At 39.8% G+C, this 22,245-nt stretch overlaps 1 protein-coding gene across 1 annotated transcript in view; it reads left to right on the top strand.

Annotated features, from left to right (window-relative positions):
• The window catches only part of arnt2 (aryl-hydrocarbon receptor nuclear translocator 2), a 64,282-nt gene that overhangs the window by 25,532 nt on the left and 16,505 nt on the right, over window positions 1–22,245 (top strand). Inside the window, exons 7-12 of the mRNA XM_076110211.1 lie at window positions 2,303–2,368; window positions 7,160–7,245; window positions 13,034–13,110; window positions 13,826–13,960; window positions 19,833–19,907; window positions 21,778–21,929. Of these exons, the coding sequence (XP_075966326.1) occupies window positions 2,303–2,368; window positions 7,160–7,245; window positions 13,034–13,110; window positions 13,826–13,960; window positions 19,833–19,907; window positions 21,778–21,929 (591 nt within the window). The remainder of the gene's footprint in view (window positions 1–2,302; window positions 2,369–7,159; window positions 7,246–13,033; window positions 13,111–13,825; window positions 13,961–19,832; window positions 19,908–21,777; window positions 21,930–22,245) is intronic.

The raw sequence follows: 22,245 nt of genomic DNA, 5'->3' as shown, positions 1-22,245 counted from the left end.
ATTCAGTATCATTAACAATAACAAGCAGGTCCTATTTGTGGAGCTCATGTGTTGGCGAGGCTGTCATGGAAAGCCTTGTCTGTAAACTGTATGTCGACCTCGCTCTTCTTTTCTGTTTGTTGCTTGATCTACTGCAGCACTGTGCTGCCACACACTTGGCGACTCTCTTTGTGGTTAGTGTGAAATTGTCCTCTGTCCAACTGTAGTGGAGTTGGTAGCCAGATACAGTAAACATACTACTTATGATAGTAAACTGAATATCTTTGGGATTTGAACTAATGTTTTGTTAAAACAAGCAATTTCGTTGAGCCACACTGGGTTCTCAAAAATCGTTATGAGCATTCTTGATAATAATGTAGTGACAGCCCTGATGAAGTTCATCTGAGTTCCAGCTGTTGTGGTCAAATTCATACTTTGAGTCCCTGCCATTTAAAGTTCCTAAGTTCAAAATTCAGAGCATATCTATTGCCTCCATACTGCTGTCAACATGGCGACGGCTGAGCTAGCGGCTTGCAGCTAACAGTGCTAATCGGACGGTGGGTGCTACTCTTCCACGACGATGCCTTGGGTCGGGGCGGCATCATCAGCTGTTACCGCCGCATGAGAGCTAACCAGTGAGGGCACGCTCACATGCACTAACATGCACAGAGAAGCTCTGATAAGAACACACACAGAAGGAGACTTCATGCTCTGCTCAGGTAGACATTACACCTCTATATCTACACATAGGCCATAGTTGTTGGATGGTACATTAATGTTTTAAATAGCATATATAGAACCTTTAAATTTGTTTTAACTTGAATCAGACCATTCTGAGTAAACAAAGTCCAGCTGGTGGTGATCAAACTGTTGTGTGGTGACCTTCCCCCTCACATCCCCACCTGACTGACTGAGCTGCTTCCTTCCACTTTACAAACTTGTAAAAGACGGTTCTATATATTTTTGACTTGCCGCCATGCTGCTCTGATTCATTACTGTGAATGCTGTGTCTTTCGGAAAGGTTTGAAGGAGGACACACTTGATTCAAGTGTATTAGCATGTGTTAGTAGAGTATTGGAATAGAAACTACGTGATAACTTTTTATCCAGACAAGTTTTTTAACCCGTCCGACGACAACAAAACACAAACGGTTCATGCATGTCAAATATCTCACCATTATTTTGACAGCACATATACGTATGTTGGATATCCTAATGCCGCTATCTAACCTACGTATGCAATAAAAATTGCTCTTTATGTTGAAGTTCAGGATATCACAAGACTTTTCTTTGGAATAATACCACTACCTTACTCTTTAAAGGGACAATGCCCAGGATTTAGGGACACCTAGTGGTGGGATTGCAGATTGCAACCAACTCAATCTCCCTCAGCTCACTCTTCCCTTTCGAAGACTGTCGTAACGCTAGCTGCTGAGTGCAGAACCATAGTACCGCCTACTTTAGGAGCAACGGAGTCAGGCGGTGGCTAGCGGTGCCACAGGCTCGCACTCGGTGACTCACTGGTTTCTCAAGCATGTTTGAGATCTACGGTGGCCTCCTAATATAACAACATGAAAGGATCTCTCTAGAACCAGAGTTTGGTTTGTCAGTTCTGGGCTGCTGAATAGACATGGATGACTCATGGAAGAGGACCCGCTCCCTATGAAGATATAAAGGGCTTAGTCTAAGTTAATGGAAACACAATGACGTGTAGTTTCAGGTGATTATACACTAATAAAAACATAGTTATGAATACTATATTCTACTCCTGTCAATACATCCCCCTATATGCTACACACTGACCCTTTAAGGTGCTCTCAATTTGACTGATTATTTGTATTAGGGTTGGAACATTGAACATTGAACATTGAACATTTCACTTCTGTTGACAGAAAGAAGATTAAAAAATGAATCCTTTCAACAATATAAATACCTTTTTTTTGCTACTTACACCATTCTTATGGTTTTAATGTATGAATGATTTGAATTGGATTACCCTCAGCTATGAAACTAGACCATGAAGAAAGGGACCATTATTCTTTCTCGGTGGTGTTTTAACACGGGCCGATGTCCTCTACACTGCAGTGTGTGCCATGTGATTCAGTGGGAAATGTACTGATTGTATAATAGCACTGGAATAGAGACCAACATCACTATTTGAAGAACTAACGTTCTCTTCACGGAACAGTTTGTGAGAACTGTGGTGAAGTACCAACATTTTATTTGTCCATAAAGAGGGGACTGTGATTAGCAGCCACTAACTGGCATCATGTACCACTGGAGTGTAATGTATGCTTTTGTCTTTATTTCTTACTTGTGTGCAGGTGCGGTACTGCTCCTCTGGATCACATCTCCCTAAACCGCCTGTCTAACATGAGGAAGAGATACAGGTACAGGAACTTCCTCTCTAATCCACTGTAATTACTTTCTGCCGGACTCTTCCCTCTCTGGAGGACATGCTCCCGTCAGTTTTCCAAATCCTCTTCCAGTGTGACTGGGAGTCGACAGTCATCAGATAAAATCATATGTGATTGTAAAGATTCAGATAGTCTCCGGGTTTGTCCAAAGATTAACTGTCCAGCTGCTAAGATCCAGATGAGCCAAGAGCCGTGGATGAAAAGGTTGACATCATCTGGGTCACCTTCAGTTATTACCCACGCTCACAGACAGACTGAATGTAAGAAGTGGACCAAGTCACAAGGACCTCACTGATTTGTGGACTACTGTTTTGAAGTCTCGAGTTTGGCATTTTAGCCGTCGCCATCTTGTCTTTTTGCTGCCAGAAGTGACAGTAGAGGGTGGAGCTAAGTACAACTAAATGCTGAGTAAGATATTTTGAGGACCACAGTGTTACAACTAACTCTCATGAAGTGAAAACACTCTATGAAAGAGTTAAAGTTGAAAAAATGAAAATACAGACAACGCTGTGGTAGACCTGTCAATCACAAGGTAGCCCCGCCCTAAAGCATACCCTGCTTCATGGTCTGTTTGACTCTAAATGCGACCCCTGATGGCCCCTGATGGCCATTAGAAAGAATGCAGATTTATAGCACTTCAGCATTGACTTCACTTTTCAGAACAGGAGGTTGCTGCCTGGCTCACAGCAATTAAGCTTTACAATCAGCTTTTTAAGAGTCGTGTGCAGCCTGACGGGAAGATCTGCATACAGTGTTCAAGGCTTTGAAAAATAACTGTTCTCTCTACATGTTCTTTGGTAAATAAAGTGAATCTGCCTGTTTTCAGGTATGGTTGAAAATGTAATCATAGCATTGTCCTAAGAAGATGCTAGAGTTAAGACTCAATCAATAAGGCAGTGCTCTTTGTAGGAAAGATGATCCATATCAATGGATCAAAACCAGGGTTAGTGCACCAATAATGTAGCAGGTCATATAACATCTCTTTTGTGACACTACCATTTGTATTTAATGATAATCAACTCTGTCATAATATCATATTGTGTTATTTGTTATTTAGATATAAATGTGTATAGATGCAGCATTAACTACGTGCGTACATAATATATATATATATATATATATATATATATATATATATATATATATATATATATATATTAGCAGGATCCGCACACTTAACACCTGGCTCCAGGCCGCATGCAGGGCTCACAATGTGGGTTTAATCGATAACTTTAACTTGTTTTGGAATCGTCCCAGCCTCTACGCAAGAGACGGTTTACACTTGAACAAAACTGGCGCTGAAGTACTAACAGCCAATATTCAGTACACTGTTCACTCCTATCCACATGATTGACTGTTTACACCTGGCACACATGATCCTGGATCCCCTGTCCTCTGTCACTCCTCCTCTACGTTCATTCATCAGCCACATTCATCCCCTACAAGCAACACTACCTCCCCCTGGCGGCATGGAGGGTCTCCTACTACTCTTTCCCTTGCCTCTACCGTAACTTCCACTCCACGACCCATGAACATTCCCGTGAGAATCACAGACTTGCGCTCACGCCCTAGTTATGGTCGGGTTCGAGGTGCTGCACGAGTGATCCGTCCTATTGCACATACCCCCAAAGCTTCCTGTGCTGATGACGACAGTGTCTTCCCCCATCAAAATGTGTCTGATTAATGCACGCTCTGTAACAAACAAGGCTCACATTTTAAATGACTTGTTCACAAGTCATAATTTGGCTTTTTTATTTCTGACTGAGACCTGGCAACGGAATATGGAATGCATCCATTTCAATGAACTCTGCCCTGTGGACTGTTCTTATGTTGGGACACTGCGTTTGACAGGCCGCGGTGGAGGTCTCGCCGTGGTCAGGAAGAATCAGTTTTCCTGCCAATTGGGGAGCACAGAATCCTATGCTACTTTTGAACTACAGCTGACTAAAGTGGGCCGGCTAAAGCCGTTTTACTGTTTTTTAATTTACCGACCTCCAGGTCCTGCAGGTCAGTTTTTATCAGAGTTCACAGACTTTCTGACCTCTATTATCAAGCTAGACAAAGTGCTTCTGGTTGGTGATTTTAATCTGCATATCAATGATACCACAGACTGCAGTGCCACTGAGTTTCTCAATATTACTGAATCTTTTAATTTCACGCAACATGTTTCTGGCGCCACTCACAGGGGTGGTCACACCTTGGACCTTGTGTTCTCCCTGGGTCTTGCTATTGATAATACCTGTTGTGAGGACCTACTGATCAGTGACCATAAATGTATTTTCTTTGATCTTTCTGTCAATGCTGACCCCTTGTGTCTGAAACAAACATTCCACTCCCGCATTATTACTCAGAGTACAGCTGATCAGTTCTCTATGCACTTGGATGACAGACGCTGTCTGCAGCCTGAGACGGAAGTGTCGCAGGACAGAGCGGCTCTGGAAAGCCACTGGGCTAGAAGTGCATCGCTCATATCTCAAAGACCTCAGAGTTTCCTTTAATACTGGAGTAAAGGAAGCTAGAACTGCTTATTTTGCCAACTTAATCTCTTCCTCAAAGAGAAATCCCAAGATTTTGTTTGACACAATTAAGAGAATTGTTTCACCGTCTGTCTCTACATTGCCATGCTGTTCTGTTGACGATTGCAACAAATGCCTTACCTATTTCAATGATAAGGTAACAGGTATTAGGTCTGGCATTCAGCCTGGGACTTGTTCATCTACATGTAGCTCCTCGCAATCTCCTACTGTTCTGGACTCTTTCCAGCCTATCAGCCTTCAAGACCTGATGGACTTAATTAACAAAACAAAGCCATCATCTTGCCCTCTCGATATAATACCGACCTCTCTATTTAAGAAAGTTTTGCTAATTATTGGCCCTGCAGTAACATCTATTGTCAATTCCTCATTGTCTACAGGAATTGTCCCTTCCTATTTTAAACATGCCACTATCCAGCCCATATTAAAGAAACCAAACTTAGATCCGGCATTGCCATGAACTACAGGCCCATATCAAAACTGCCTTTCCTGTCCAAAATTTTAGAGAAAGTGGTGGCCAAACAACTAACTGCTACACTGGAGAGGCACAACATGTACGACGAATTCCAGTCTGGGTTTCGCAGACAACACTCTACTGAAACCGCTCTCCTGAGGGTTTCAAATGACATTCTCATGTGTTCTGATGCAGGTGACTGCTCTGTGCTAGTTCTTCTGGACCTCAGTTCTGCATTCGACACTGTAGACCATAACATCATGATTAAGAGGCTACGTGATTGGGTTGGCATATCTGGCATAGCGTTAGACTGGTTCACGTCTTATCTCAATGACAGAAGTTTCAATGTCTCTGTGAGTGATTTTGTGTCTGTTACCGCTCCACTGTCTTGTGGCGTACCGCAGGGCTCGGTTCTGGGGCCTCTGTTGTTTTCCCTTTATCTGTTACCTTTGGGACCGATTATAAAAAGTTATAATGTGTCCTATCATTTATATGCAGATGATATCCAACTCCATCTGTCATTCAAACCCAGCGAGGCATTCACATTAACTAGGCTCCTGGACTGTGTCAATGCCATCAGAGACTGGACGGCAGAAAACTGCCTACAACTCAACGACTCTAAAACGGAGGTTCTAGTTATTGCTCCAGATGAGTTTGTCCCCATGATCAGGCAGAGTATTGGTCCACTCTCCTCTGCTGCCCATTGCAACCTGCGCAATCTGGGGATTTTCTTTGATCGATCCATGTCGTTTGACCCCCATGTCGTTTGACCCCCAGCAGCTGTCCAGATCATGTTTCTTCCATCTAAGAAATATCAGTAAACTGAGATCTGTAGTATCAACACCTGAATTAGAGATGATCATACACACATTTATCTCTTCTCGCATCGACTACTGTAACTCACTTTTCACATCACTCAGTGTATCTGCTCTTAACCGTCTGCAGGTAATTCAAAACGCTGCCGCCAGATTACTCACCAGGACAAATCGACGGTCTCACATCACCCCCGTACTCCGATCTCTCCACTGGCTCCCTATAGCATCTAGGATACACTTCAAAATTCTCACCATCACTTACAGAGCACTTCACGGTCAGGCTCCTACTTATGTAGCTGATCTACTTCACCCATATTCACCCGCCCGCACTCTCAGGTCAAACGCTCTAGGTCTTCTGTCTGTTCCACGCACACGATTTAAGACCCGTGGTGACCGAGCCTTTGAGGCAGTGGCGCCGAGGCTCTGGAATGCTCTGCCTGCAACTCTACGCCTCGCAGATACTGTGAATACTTTTAAAAAACAGCTCAAAACCCACCTTCTTAGGCTGGCGTTTGAGTAAAAACCCATGTCCTAGACCTGCTCTTAAAATGTTTTAATTTTTATTATTTAATTTATTATTATTATTTTTTTTTTTTCTCTGTGTATGTAATTTATTGACCCTAGGGTCACATTGTGTTTTTTATGCTTTTAAATTTCTGCTCTGTTAAGCACTTTGTGATGTTATGTCTGTGAAAAGCGCTCTATAAATAAATTTCATTCATTCATTCATGCAGTGTTTGTGTACTAAAGCCAATACTTAAAGCAGTCTGATTATTACATGTCTGAGAGAGCCTGTATTGTTGTGGAGTCCTTCCACAGCTGTGTCTGAGTACCTAACATGCTGGTGTGTGTGTGTGTGTGTGTGTGTGTGTGTGTGTGTGTGTGTGTGTGTGTGTGTGTGTGTGTGTGTGTGTGTGTGTGTGTGTGTGTGTGTGTGTGTGTGTGTGTGTGTGATGGACAGGAATGGCCTTGGACCCTCAAAAGAAGGAGAGGCGCAGTACTCTGTGGTGCATTGCACTGGCTACATCAAAGCCTGGCCCCCTGCAGGTAAACAAACACACACACTCATACACTTCCTGAACTGGATGCTCTGGTCTCTATCCCTGCTTAACCCAAACTTCACCTCACTGCATGAGTCCCTGCTCAGAGTGTAGCCTGGTCTAACCTAAAGCAGCTGTGCACAGCTCTGGATCAGGACCCGGATTCAACCACAGTTCCATAACAGCCTGTGTGGTTCTTGTATGCCGTCCAGTGGAGCCGCAGCATTCAGAGCAGCTTTGTTGAAAGTCTATTTTGATGCGAGACTCTGCTCCATCCCATGAGCCTGTGCTCACATAATATTGCAAAGCAAACATTTCATATCTTTGTCTCAATTTGACTGCTGGAGTGTTTTTGCAGTATGTTTTGTGGCTGACCAAATTCTCTACTGACAGTACAGGTGCTTGCTGTAACAACAAGCCTGTCTGTGGAGTGTTTCCCCCCTACAAGGGGCTTCATGTGAGCCAGGTGTTCCTCTGCTCCAGTCTCTTTACACTCAGGAAATGGAGTCATATCAGCATATCTGCAGCTTGAGTTCTTTGCATTTATGCTGCCTCTAAATATCACCTTAGGGCAGCATTCCTCACATTTGTTATGGAGCTAAACAGGAGTGGATTTTGCTGCTCTTCTCAGCTCACATATTGTGGTCTAGTCCACACTGTGAAGTTGGGTCATAAGATACCCGGTCAAAAATCTATCTCTGGAGTACCAAACACGTAAAAGGTTTGCACAGCAGCTGTGGTCAGGCAGAATACACATCTGTTACAGTACATTCCAACAAGAACTGTATTCAGTCCAACCACTGTATTGTATGCTACACACGTAACACCTGCAAACAAAATTCCATCCATGTTGGTGAAGCAGCAGTGAGGGGTTAAATTTTTCGAACTTTGTAGGGGGCGCCATCGAGCCTTTGGGCTGACAGTCCCAGTCAGGTGAGGGAGGTCAGACAATATTTATTTGACAATAAGAAAAAATAGAACAACGCAGAAAAGTGTAGAAATACCTTCTGTACTTGTTCAAAATGTCAACTGAAGCCATCCTGCCGGATTTGTCCCAAATCTGTTCTCAAGGTTTAGAAGACCAGATTTAGAAAATAATTTTAAAGAATCTAATAATCATAAGTATTTTATGTAACTTTGCCTCACAGCGTGTATCAGTAGAACTGTAATATCCTGTTTATCTGAGGCACACCAGGCCTCAGATGCTCTCTCTGACTGCACTATGTGGTGTTTACAGAGACAGGGTTTGGAATGCACCCCCTTGGTCTCAAAGCAGGTGGCTGAAGTGTTAAAGTAGATGATGGAACGGAACAACATCAACACACGACTAAACGGCCTCTTAGGACTTCCAGGTGACACTGGAGTATTTCTCAGGTCTAACACACACCATGTGTGTTTTGAAATCATTGACACATGGTTTACTTCCTTGCACTAAAAATACACGCGCACTCATAAATTGCAGATGGATAACAGATAGGGTGCACATTGAGGACCTCAACAGATGCTGCTGACTGATCTGTTCGACGAGAGGAATGTAGCCACGAGTGAGGACAGAATCGTGGTTCTGTTTTTATGTGGAGAGGAGCTGATGGAGGCTCATCCCTCTCAACTTTATGGTAACGTGTTATTGTTAACTGGAAGGAATTTCTGTCTGCTCTGTGATTACTGCATATTAAACAGCATGCCGGCCGATCTGGATGTGATTACAGACCTTTTATATGTTTTTGTAGACTCTGGCCTTTGGATGGGCTGTGGATGTGGTAAATCTGGGTTGATCCAGAAAAGGATTACATGGAATTTGTCTCCGGTTTCCACTCCACTCTCAATGTACATACACTATTTTACAATAAACAAGAAAAAAATATATAAAGAATAAAACAGGGTAGCAAAAAAGTAGAACAGATGTAGGTATAAACATTTAACAGCTATATACAATATAAGTATACATATATATCCAAAATAAAGTGTGTATATATATATATACAGGTGCTGGTCATATAATTAGAATATCATTAAAAAGTTGATTTATTTCACTAATTCCATTCAAAGAGTGAAACTTGTCTATTATATTCATTCATTACACACAGACTGATATATTTCAAATGTTTATTTCTTTTAATTTTGATGATTATAACTGACAACTAAGGAAAATCCCAAATTCAGTATCTCAGAAAATTTGAATATTGCTTAAGACTAATACAAAGAAAGGATTTTTAGAAATCTTGGCCAACTTGAAAAATATGAACATGAAAAGTATGAGCATGTACAGCACTCAATACTTAGTTGGGGCTCCTTTTGCCTGAATTACTGCAGCAATGCGGCGTGGCATGGAGTCGATCAGTCTGTGGCACTGCTCAGGTGTTATGAGAGCCCAGGTTGCTCTGATAGTGGCCTTCAGCTCTTCTGCATTGTTGGGTCTGGCATTTCGCATCATCCTCTTCACAATACCCCATAGATTTTCTATGGGGTTAAGGTCAGGCGAGTTTGCTGGCCAATTAAGAACAGGGATACCATGGTCCTTAAACCAGGTACTGGTTGCTTTGGCACTGTGTGCAGGTGCCAAGTCCTGTTGGAAAATGAAATCTGCATCTCCATAAAGTTGGTCAGCAGCAGGAAGCATGAAGTGCTCTAAAACTTCCTGGTATACGGCTGCGTTGACCTTGGACCTCAGAAAACACAGTGGACCAACACCAGCAGATGACATGGCACCCCAAACCATCACTGACTGTGGAAACTTTACACTGGACCTCAAGCAACGTGGATTGTGTGTCTCTCCTCTCTTCCTCCAGACTCTGGGACCCTGATTTCCAAAGGAAATGCAAAATTTACTTTCATCAGAGAACATAACTTTGGACCACTCAGCAGCAGTCCAGTCCTTTTTGTCTTTAGCCCAGGCGAGATGCTTCTGACACTGTCTGTTGTTCAAGAGTGGCTTGACACAAGGAATGCGACAGCTGAAACCCATGTCTTGCATACGTCTGTGCGTAGTGGTTCTTGAAGCACTGACTCCAGCTGCAGTCCACTCTTTCTGAATCTCCCCCACATTTTTGAATCGGTTTTGTTTCACAATCCTCTCCAGGGTGCGGTTATCCCTATTGCTTGTACACTTTTTTCTACCACATCTTTTCCTTCCCTTCGCCTCTCTATTAATGTGCTTGGACACAGAGCTCTGTGAACAGCCAGCCTCTTTTGCAATGACCTTTTGTGTCTTGCCCTCCTTGTGCAAGGTGTCAATGGTCGTCTTTTGGACAACTGTCAAGTCAGCAGTCTTCCCCATGATTGTGTAGCCTACAGAACTAGACTGAGAGACCATTTAAAGGCCTTTGCAGGTGTTTTGAGTTAATTAGCTGATTAGAGTGTGGCACCAGGTGTCTTCAATGTTGAACCTTTTCACAATATTCAAATTTTCTGAGATACTGAATTTGGGATTTTCCTTAGTTGTCAGTTATAATCATCAAAATTAAAAGAAATAAACATTTGAAATATATCAGTCTGTGTGTAATGAATGAATATAATGGAATGGAATTAGTGAAATAAATCAACTTTGTGATGATATTCTAATTATATGACCAGCACCTTTATATGTATATATATATGTATATATATATATATATATATATATATACATATATATATATATATATATATATATATATGTATTTATGTATGTATGTATGTATATATATATATATATATATATATATAAATACACACACATGTGAACATAAACCTATAAACAATGGCAATGGAATTGAGGTGATAGAGCAAGTGGTGGTAATAGTGCAAGCAGAGGCAGAGGCAATATGACTTATTAATTGTTCATCAGAGTGATGGCCAGTGGAAAGAAGCTGTTCCTGTCTCTGGTGGTTTTGGCGTACAGAGCCCTGTAGCGCCGACCAGAGGGGAGGAGTTGGAATAGCTTGTGTCCAGGGTGTGAGGGGTCTGCAGAGATCTTTCCAGCCCGTTTCCTGACTCTGGAGGTGAACAAGTCCAGGATGGAGGGCAGGCTGGAACCAATGATCCTCTCTGCAGACCTGACAGTCCGTTGCAGTCTGTTTCTGTCCTGTTTGGTGGTCGATCCAAACCACACAGTGATAGAGGAGCAGAGAACAGACTGGATGATGGCTGAGTAAAACAGGATCAGCAGCTCCTGAGGTAGGTTGAACTTCCTGAGCTGGTGCAGGAAGTACAACCTCTGCTGGGCCTTTTTCCTGATGGTGTTGATGTTGGGGGCCCACTTCAGGTCCTGGGAGATTGTGGATCCCAGAAACCTGAAGGTCTCCACACTGTGCTGTTGAGTATGGTGAGGGGGGGGGGCAGTGTTGGGGGGCTCCTCCTGAAGTCCACTGTCATCTCCACAGTTTTAAGCTTTTTAAGCTTGTTCAGCTCCAGGTTGTTCTGACCACACCAGAGGACCAGCTGTTCAACCTCCCGTCTGTACGCAGACTCATCACCGTCCCTGATGAGGCCGATGACCGTTGTGTCGTCTGTGAATTTCAGGAGTTTAACAGTTGGGTCCTCTGAGGTGCAGTCGTTGGTGTAGAGGGAGAAGAGCAGTGGGGAGAGCACACACCCCTGGGGGGCGCCAGTGCTGATAGTCCGGGTGCTGGATGTGATTTTTCACAGCCTCACCTGCTGCGTCCTGTCAGTCAGGAAGTTTGTGATCCACTGACAGGTGGAGGCTGGCACAGTGAGCTGGGAGAGTTTGGGTTGGAGTATTGCTGGGATCATGGTGTTGAATGCTGAGCTGAAGTCCATGAACAGAACCCTTGCATATGTCCCTGGGGAGTCGAGGTGTTGCAGCATGTAGTGCAGTCCCATACTGACTGCATCATCCACCGACCTGTTTGCACGGTAGGCAAACTGCAGGGGGTCCAGCAGGGGCCCTGTGATGTCCTTCAGATGGGTCAACACCAGTTTCTCAAAGGATTTCATGACCACAGACGTCAGTCGACGGGCCTGTAGTCATTTAATCCTGTGATGGAGGACCAGATGACCAGGTTTTGGTGGTCAGAGGTCAAAGGTCACTGTGACCTCACAAAACATGTTTGTGGCCACTACTCAAGAATGTATATGGTATTCATGATAATTTCACACAAGTGTCTAATAGGATAAAATGATAAAGTGATGACGTGTTGGACAGACATGGATGTAAACTGTTACTTGAGTGGTTAGTGGAGGCAAACAACACAAGGCGGTAATTCTACTAAGTATTAAGTTACGTTTTTACTTAATAATAGCGATCATATTCCCATATGATTATGTGCTTTAATGTGTACCTAAGGCGAGGCCAGCAGCCGCCCTCACTCACCCTCACGAGTAGAAAATGCAACATGATCGTGATTTTTGATAAGAAAACGGGAGCGTTGTCAGTCAGTGACAGGATAGCTGGAGTGAAAACGGCTACTGGGACTGAAACTTCTATGACTTTATATTTAATTGAACACAAAACAAACAGTAGAAAAGTTATTATGGTAGATGTGCCATCAAAATGGAATTGATATGTCTGTTTGTGTCTGTGACTGCCTTGCCCTTCTCTTTTACTAAATTATTTGTAGACGGAGTGGAACAAGTTTGAATATTTGTTTTAATGAAATGTGTCAGTGTATTGTGGAAACTATCGTTCAGTTGGGAGGCTTAATGGTAAAAACATGACTTATAAATCATTGTAGAGGAGCAGTGGCTTTGTCAGCCGGCAGATTACCTCTCGCTGCTGCAAAGTTCAAGTAGCAAATGGAAAATGAAGTGCTTCGACTCTTTCGAGAAATGTCTGTTTTGCTTTGTGTTTCCATCAGGTATGACTATACCAGAAGAAGACACGGAGGCCGGTCAGACTGGAAAATACTGCCTAGTGGCCATCGGAAGACTGCAGGTGTGTGTCGAGGCACAGTTAATTGAACCACTTTGAAAAATACTTTTAACCGTCCCTCAGTCAGTGTAAACTGTCAACAATTCTTAATGTTATCTTTTTAAATTGTTATTGTCATCTATAGTGGTTCTTTTCATAAAAACACGCAATTCAAATGATTAGCTGCTTAGAGCTGGTGTTAGGAAGTTAAACAGGTCATAATTCAAATCTAATATCTATTATATATTGCTATGAAAACATCTCCTTCACACAACTGGATTTATTCAAGCGTCTCACAAAAAACTACATTTTACAAGACATGTGAACACATCATGATGATGTCATTTTATTTAATTTTATTGAGTACAGCTTGAACGCATCATAGTTGAAGTCAATGCAACCTCTGTTAACGTTAGCTGTACTGTCATTGTGAATCCTCTGAGCAGCATGATGGGAATGAATTACATTATAATAAGTGTCTGATTAAGTTAGTTGTTCCAAATATTTTTCAGGTTGTTCCTCAACGTCTTATTTTGGACTTGCTGTTGGGACAAATTCTGAGCTGTGTGCAGACGTAACACTATCTTTCGTCAGTGGCACATGACCAGTGTTTCATTTTCGCGCTTTATATTTCAGATTTTTTACCTGCAAATGTGAGCTCAGCTGAAAGCCATCTGGTTTTGTTTGGCAGCCGATCAATGGGTGCATCTCTAATAAATATGTCTGTATCATCCCTCAGGTGACCAGCTCTCCAGTCTCTATGGATATGAACGGCCTGTCGGTGCCCACAGAGTTCCTGTCACGTCACAACTCGGATGGTGTCATCACTTTTGTGGACCCACGCTGCATCAACGTCATTGGTTATCAGCCTCAGGTTAGCTAAGAGGATAAAGGGACTGATAATGTCATGGAAATTCATAATAGAGGCAGGAGTGTTCCAACGGATTCTTATCAACTATAAGTTGCCAAAATTGACCTTTCATAGCGTTGAATGTGTTTTCCCCTATTAAAGTGGGATATCATCATTTTATTTCAACTGCAGAGAGCGCTGAGCCTTTATTCGAAAAAAGCTTTCATAAAAATATATTGTAAATTCCTGATCTTTAACATTTATTTATAAATTATATTCCAGTAGGAACCCTCCTTTTTTCTGATCTGCTCCTGGTATCATTTTCTGTTGACGCAAACCCATTCTCTATGTTTACCTGTTGTCTTGATAAATGTCTTTATACATTCAATATACATGCATATAATGAACATTTCAACAGCACTAAATCAGGAATGTTCTACAGCTCCCACTTTCTCTTGTTTAACAGAAATACTGTTTGATTTACTAATTCCACTTGATTCAACTTTGTTGTAATGACCAGTGATACTTAACACCTTCTCCACATTAACAGGCTTCCAGTTGCCCAGAGCCATAATCATCTCCCTTCTTGTTAGACACTTAAGGTTCACATTCAATGTGTATTGTTCCATTGGATGAGTATAGTTTTATTCAATGTGTATTGTTTCGTTGGATGAGTATCGTTTAATGGGATGAATATTGTTAAATTGGATGAGAGTCGTTTCATTGGATGAGTATCGTTTCATTGGATTAGTATTGTTTCATTGAAAGAGGGTTGTTTCATTCAATGTTCATTGTTTAATTCAATATTCATTGTTTCATTCAATGTGTTTGTGTTCAATAATTATCGTTCATTTTAATGAGTATTGTTTTATTGGATGCGAATTTTTCATTAGATGAGGTTTCTTTCCATTGGATAAGAATAATTTCATTGGATGAGTATTGTTTAATTGGATGATACTTGTTTAATTGGATGAGTATTATTTAATTGGATGAGTATTGTTTAATTGGATGATAATTGTTTAATTGGATGATAATTGTTTAGTTGGATGAGTATTATTTAATTGGATGAGTATTGTTTAATTGGATGAGTATTATTTAATTGGATGACTATTGTTGAATTGGATGAGAATTGTTTCATTGGATGAGTTGTTTCATTGGATGAGAATTGTTTAATTGGATGAGAATAATTTCATTGGATGATAATTGTTTAATTGGATGATAATTGTTTAATTGGATGAGAATCGTTTCATCGGATGAGAATCGTTTCATCGGATGAGAATCGTTTCATCGGATGAGAATCGTTTCATCGGATGAGAATCGTTTCATTGGATGAGAATTGTTTAATTGGATGAGAATCGTTAAATTGGATGAGAATTGTTTAATTGGATGAGTTGTTTAATTGGATGAGAATTGTTTAATTGGATGAGAATTGTTTCATTGGATGAGAATCGTTGCATTGGATGAGAATTGTTTAATTGGATGAGAATTGTTTCATTGGATGAGAATCGTTTAATTGGATGATAATTGTTTCATTGGATGAGAATCGTTTAATTGGATGATAATTGTTTCATTGGATGAGCATCGTTTCATTGGATGAGAATTGTTTAATTGGATGAGAATTGTTTAATTGGATGATAATCGTTTCATTGGATGAGAATCGTTTCATTGGATGAGAATCGTTTAATTGAATGAGAATCGTTTCATTGGATGAGAATCGTTTCATTGGATGAGAATCGTTTCATTGGATGAGAATCATATAATTGGATGATAATTGTTTAATTGGATGAGAATTGTTTCATTGGATGAGAATTGTTTCATTGGATGAGAATCGTTTCATTGGATCAGAATTGTTTCATTGGATGAGAATCGTTTCATTGGATGAGAATCGTTTCATTGGATGAGAATTGTTTCATTGGATGAGAATCGTTTAATTGGATGAGAATCATTTCATTGGATGAGAATCGTTTAATTGGATGATAATTGTTTAATTGGATGAGAATTGTTTCATTGGATGAGAATTGTTTCATTGGATGAGAATTGTTTCATTGGATGAGAATTGTTTCATTGGATGAGAATCGTTTCATTGGATGAGAATTGTTTCATTGGATGACAATCGTTTCATTGGATGAGAATCGTTTCATTGGATGAGAATCGTTTCATTAGATGAGAATCGTTTCATTGGATGAGAATTGATTAATTGGATGATAATTGTTTAGTTGGATGAGTATTATTTAATTGGATGAGTATTGTTTAATTGGATGATAATTGTTTAATTGGATGATACTTGTTTAATTGGATGAGAATTGTTTCATTGGATGAGGATTGATTCATTGGATGAGGATTGATTCATTGGATGATAATCGTTTAATTGGATGATAATTGTTTAATTGGATGAGAATCGTTTCATCGGATGAGAATCGTTTCATCGGATGAGAATCGTTTCATCGGATGAGAATCGTTTCATTGGATGAGAATTTTTAATTGGATGAGAATCGTTTAATTGGATGAGAATTGTTTAATTGGATGAGAATTGTTTAATTGGATGAGTTGTTTAATTGGATGAGAATCATTTCATTGGATGATAATTGTTTAATTGGATGAGAATCGTTTCATTGGATGAGAATTGTTTAATTGGATGAGAATCGTTTCATTGGATGAGAATCGTTTCATTGGATGAGAATTGTTTAATTGGATGAGAATTGTTTAATTGGATGAGAATTGTTTCATTGGATGAGAATCGTTTCATTGGATGAGAATCGTTTCATTGGATGAGAATTGTTTAATTGGATGAGAATTGTTTAATTGGATGAGAATTGTTTAATTGGATGAGAATCGTTTCATTGGATGAGAATTGTTTCATTGGATGAGAATCGTTTCATTGGATGAGAATTGTTTAATTGGATGAGAATTGTTTAATTGGATGATAATCGTTTCATCGGATGAGAATCGTTTCATTGGATGAGAATCGTTTAATTGGATGAGAATCGTTTCATTGGATGAGAATCGTTTCATTGGATGAGAATTGATTAATTGGATGATAATTGTTTAGTTGGATGAGTATTATTTAATTGGATGAGTATTGTTTAATTGGATGATAATTGTTTAATTGGATGATACTTGTTTAATTGGATGAGAATTGTTTCATTGGATGAGGATTGATTCATTGGATGAGGATTGATTCATTGGATGATAATCGTTTAATTGGATGATAATTGTTTAATTGGATGAGAATCGTTTCATCGGATGAGAATCGTTTCATCGGATGAGAATCGTTTCATCGGATGAGAATCGTTTCATTGGATGAGAATTTTTAATTGGATGAGAATCGTTTAATTGGATGAGAATTGTTTAATTGGATGAGAATTGTTTAATTGGATGAGTTGTTTAATTGGATGAGAATCATTTCATTGGATGATAATTGTTTAATTGGATGAGAATCGTTTCATTGGATGAGAATTGTTTAATTGGATGAGAATCGTTTCATTGGATGAGAATCGTTTCATTGGATGAGAATTGTTTAATTGGATGAGAATTGTTTAATTGGATGAGAATTGTTTCATTGGATGAGAATCGTTTCATTGGATGAGAATCGTTTCATTGGATGAGAATTGTTTAATTGGATGAGAATTGTTTAATTGGATGATAATTGTTTAATTGGATGAGAATCGTTTCATTGGATGAGAATTGTTTCATTGGATGAGAATCGTTTCATTGGATGAGAATTGTTTAATTGGATGAGAATTGTTTAATTGGATGATAATCGTTTCATCGGATGAGAATCGTTTCATTGGATGAGAATCGTTTAATTGGATGAGAATCGTTTCATTGGATGAGAATCGTTTCATTGGATGAGAATCGTTTAATTGGATGATAATTGTTTAATTGGATGAGAATTGTTTCATTGGATGAGAATTGTTTCATTGGATGAGAATCGTTTCATTGGATGAGAATTGTTTCATTGGATGAGAATCGTTTCATTGGATGAGAATCGTTTCATTGGATGAGAATCGTTTCATTGGATGAGAATTGTTTCATTGGATGAGAATCGTTTAATTGGATGAGAATCATTTCATTGGATGAGAATCGTTTAATTGGATGAGAATTGTTTAATTGGATGAGAATCGTTTCATTGGATGAGAATCGTTTCATTAGATGAGAATCGTTTCATTGGATGAGAATTGTTTAATTGGATGAGAATTGTTTCATTGGATGAGGATTGATTCATTGGATGAGGATTGATTCATTGGATGAGAATCGTTTAATTGGATGATAATTGTTTAATTGGATGAGAATTGTTTCATTGGATGAGAATTGTTTCATTGGATGAGAATTGTTTCATTGGATGAGAATTGTTTCATTGGATGACAATCGTTTCATTGGATGAGAATCGTTTCATTGGATGAGAATCGTTTCATTAGATGAGAATCGTTTCATTGGATGAGAATTGTTTAATTGGATGAGAATTGTTTCATTGGATGAGGATTGATTCATTGGATGAGGATTGATTCATTGGATGCGAATCGTTTAATTTGATGAGGATTGTTTCATTGGATGAGAAGTGTTTCATTAGCAGTGATTGAATGAACAGTGAAGTAGAATCGTTAGGAATTAATTTGTGAATTCAAATCATATTTTTTTGAGAACAAAAACCTGAAAGCAGCAGAGTGCTGAGTATGACATGACTGTTGCATTGATAGAATTATTACTTTACACATTTGCATGATGTTAAATTTATCATGTGAGCTATCAGAGTCATTATCAGTCATTTATTAGCAGCCAACCTTTAGTTGCTCTTGCGAATATTGTCTGCTATTATTTCTATGCAGGACTCTTTTCAGTTTGTTAATTAGAGTAACATGACGATGAAATGTGATCCGACTAGTTTTCATAAAATGCTGCTTAGACCAAAAAGATAAAGAAAATATCGAAGAGAAGTGGTTGGCTCTCCGACATGACCACCTGCCAGTTTTTAAAGTCTTCATATCTGAATTACTAACACCTCTAACTCACTAAGGCTCTGTTGCATTACCCCAGTCACGATACGGCCTTAGATGTACTTCGCCTGTTCTGCATATGGAACACATTCTATGACAGCAGTGCTTTGCATGATCCGTTATGTTACTGATTGACAGTGGAAATAAGCAGACCAGAATTAGAAACATTTGCTGCCTGCACTGGTTTGTGAAACACATTCCTGTGGCCAGTCTGCCTGTTCCTTTTGTTGCTTCTCCCTCTACTCAACAATCACCGAATCCCGGATGACATTATTTTTCATAGCAAATAGATTGTGTTTGGAAAATATACTTCAAATGTACTTGTTATTGTATTCCTGCAGACCCTTTATTGTCTTTTACTGCAACACATTTATTTTACTTTTGAAATGACACATCTGGCATTTAATTAACATCTGCAATTACCTCTCACCTTCGAGGAAAAGGTTTACATTCAGTGTTTGAATCACTTTCTCACCTCATCAAACCTGCGTTTGATATGTTGATGAATGTTTCATTGAGTTTCTAAATCAGAGGAAAATATAGAAATACTGAGTCATGTGACTCATGTTGTTAATTTAGCTTAAAAATGCATTCAGATCAAATGTCTTCAAAACAATGCAGCATCACCTGTTATCATCACTAATGTGTGGCTGCAGTTGCACTCCTGCCTCAGGAGTTATTTAGCATGTCCTCCAAATGTACCAGCCTTTGCTTTAATGACACTCAACTTTCAGACCTAAGACCTGTTGGTAAATACCAGTGTATTTAATTGAAAATAACAATATGTGGACATTGCATTCCTACAATGCAATATGCAGTATTTCTTTTCTGTGTATCTATTTGGTTCAACAAATATTGAATGAGGATAAACTCCTGTCAACTGATTTTATCCTGTCTTGTAGGACTTGCTGGGGAAAGATATTCTGGAGTTCTGCCATCCTGAGGACCAGAGTCACTTGAGAGAAAGTTTCCAACAGGTAGGACGGGACTGTAGCTGTTCATTGGACCTAAAGGTTTCTTTTTTCAGTCAGGTGAAAATATCATGGGGAGATCACTGGGTTAAAACCTGAGAAATGGTATGAGAAAAGAAAAGAATTACAGAGCCAAAAGAAATGTATTGGCTACACACCTACAAAACCTGTAAGTAAGTAATTAAAAGTTATTTTAGAGCACCTTTCAAAAACCAGGGTCGCTAAGTACCTCACAAAAAGACACAGCATTTGAATTCATTTTCAAGTAAGGGGTGCTTCTTATTCCAGGGGCCACATGGAGAAGAAAAGTATACAACCCTGGCCCGGTACTGACAGTGGGAGCTGCTGGTGGCGACTTCAGATGGTATCATCACATTTTATTTCAGTAAATTCTATCTGCTCGTTCTCAAGCGCATGAGAAAGGGTTTGAGAAGAGCTTAATATTCTTCTCAATCGCACAAAATCTTGAAAGTGCTTCAAATTCTGTGATCAATGATGTGAGAAGTCACATTTGTCCCCATTTTCAGAGAAATGATGGGCGGCCATAGTGATCACTACCACTATTTGTTGGCTGTTGGTGTATAGTGTCAGCCTAATTAATGTTCACAACCTGTACATACAACTTGAAATTGAAAAAATAATCCAAAGGAATTTAAATAATTTAAAAAAAATGCAAACTTCATTGGGCAAATGTATGCATGTGATTGGAGTTGAGTATTACCCATAGAGTCCAGTAGAAGGCGGAGCCTGTGTGAGGTAGAACTTACCACCGCATTTTGACTGACGCCACACACTCCTCGCTCGTAATACTTCAAATATATAAATATTACAACACTTTCATCAGTGGGCCATAGGCTCAATCACTATTGTGTTACCTCATAGCGACATTTATTTAAATGAGATACTCTGAGATTGAGAAGGAGCTTGTCTCTTAGCAGACTTGCTAGCATCCATATAGCATTGTTCAGTTTGGTTTGACAGGAGTGCTGGCAGGCTGAATGACTGGGTTCAAGTGATTATTCTGTTTGCTTATGTCTGCAAGTATTTAGCCTTCTCAATCACCGATAGAGTTGATTCTGATCATAAGTGAGTCACCTGCAACTCTGTTACATGTCACATAACATTGTGTAATACTAACAACTTGTTTAAGTGATTCATTCTATGATTTATCTGGTTTATTTGACCTGGTTTATGTATTCACAGAGACCCCATTCTCCATATTCAGCAGCAAAACAGCATCATTCTACCTGTACTGTTCATAGCTGATCTTAACCAGAGGAAAATTTTCCCTTCCTCCTCCTCCTCCTCCCTGTCTGTTCTGTGGTCTCTGCCCTCTGTGTGGATTGAAAAGTTCTCCGTATCTGTGATCAGCTGCTCTGGCCTGCCTCAGCAGTTCATTTCAAAGTCATTTTAGATCCATGTCACATTGGGAAGAAGTGCAGTGCTTTCATTACTCAGACTGACAATCAGAGTAGCCACAGAGAGTACATAATACAGCAGAAATCACTACTATATGACAACTCAACTCAAAACTTAGAAACCAGAGTTATTGCATTCTCACAGATTCTGGAGGTGGTTGTGTTGATGAAATGGAATAAATGGGTTGCGCCTCTGTTCTTGTCTCAGGGAATGCTCTGCTAAAGCCGTGTAATGTAGACTTGATCACATCAAAGCTGATTGATGAAAATCTTCACTCTCAGGTGACCACACTGGAAATGGTTTACTTCAAATCTGAAAAAAATGAGTATGAAAAATACATAAAGATGTTCATGTTGTGTCACAGTATTGCTGCTACTCTTTTCGTCTCCAGATCCAGCTGGATAGTTAACACTTGTTAAAACAGAAGTATGAATCAGTGGTGTTCCTCCCTCTGCAGGTGGTGAAGTTGAAGGGTCAGGTTCTGTCTGTGATGTATCGTTTCCGAATGAAGAACAGAGAGTGGATGCTGATCCGAACCAGCAGCTTCACCTTCCAGAACCCGTACTCTGACGAGATAGAGTACATCATCTGCACCAACACCAACGTCAAGTAGGTTCCTCACACACACACACACACACACACCATTTAAATCAGCCTAAATCTGACCAAAATGTCAGATTTAAAAAAGAAACATTTGATTTATTTTTCTATGTTCAGTTAACATTCTCCTAAAGGGATACGGACAGCAAGGCACAGAGTAGTAAAGACACAAATACAACTCTACCTATCAGGCATTCATAAAGGATTTATTATATTTAATATTTTATTCTACCATTAATATTAAAAGCACAATAACCAAATTGATCCACACACACAGTACACCACACCACAGTGGTGCAGATAAGGTAACATTACTCCAAAGAAG

This window comes from Anarhichas minor, unplaced genomic scaffold, assembly GCF_050575085.1.
Source record: "Anarhichas minor isolate MPS153535 unplaced genomic scaffold, ASM5057508v1 ptg000042l, whole genome shotgun sequence".
NCBI classification, from domain to species: Eukaryota; Metazoa; Chordata; class Actinopteri; order Perciformes; family Anarhichadidae; genus Anarhichas; species Anarhichas minor.
This window is presented reverse-complemented; position numbering and strand designations above follow the sequence as displayed.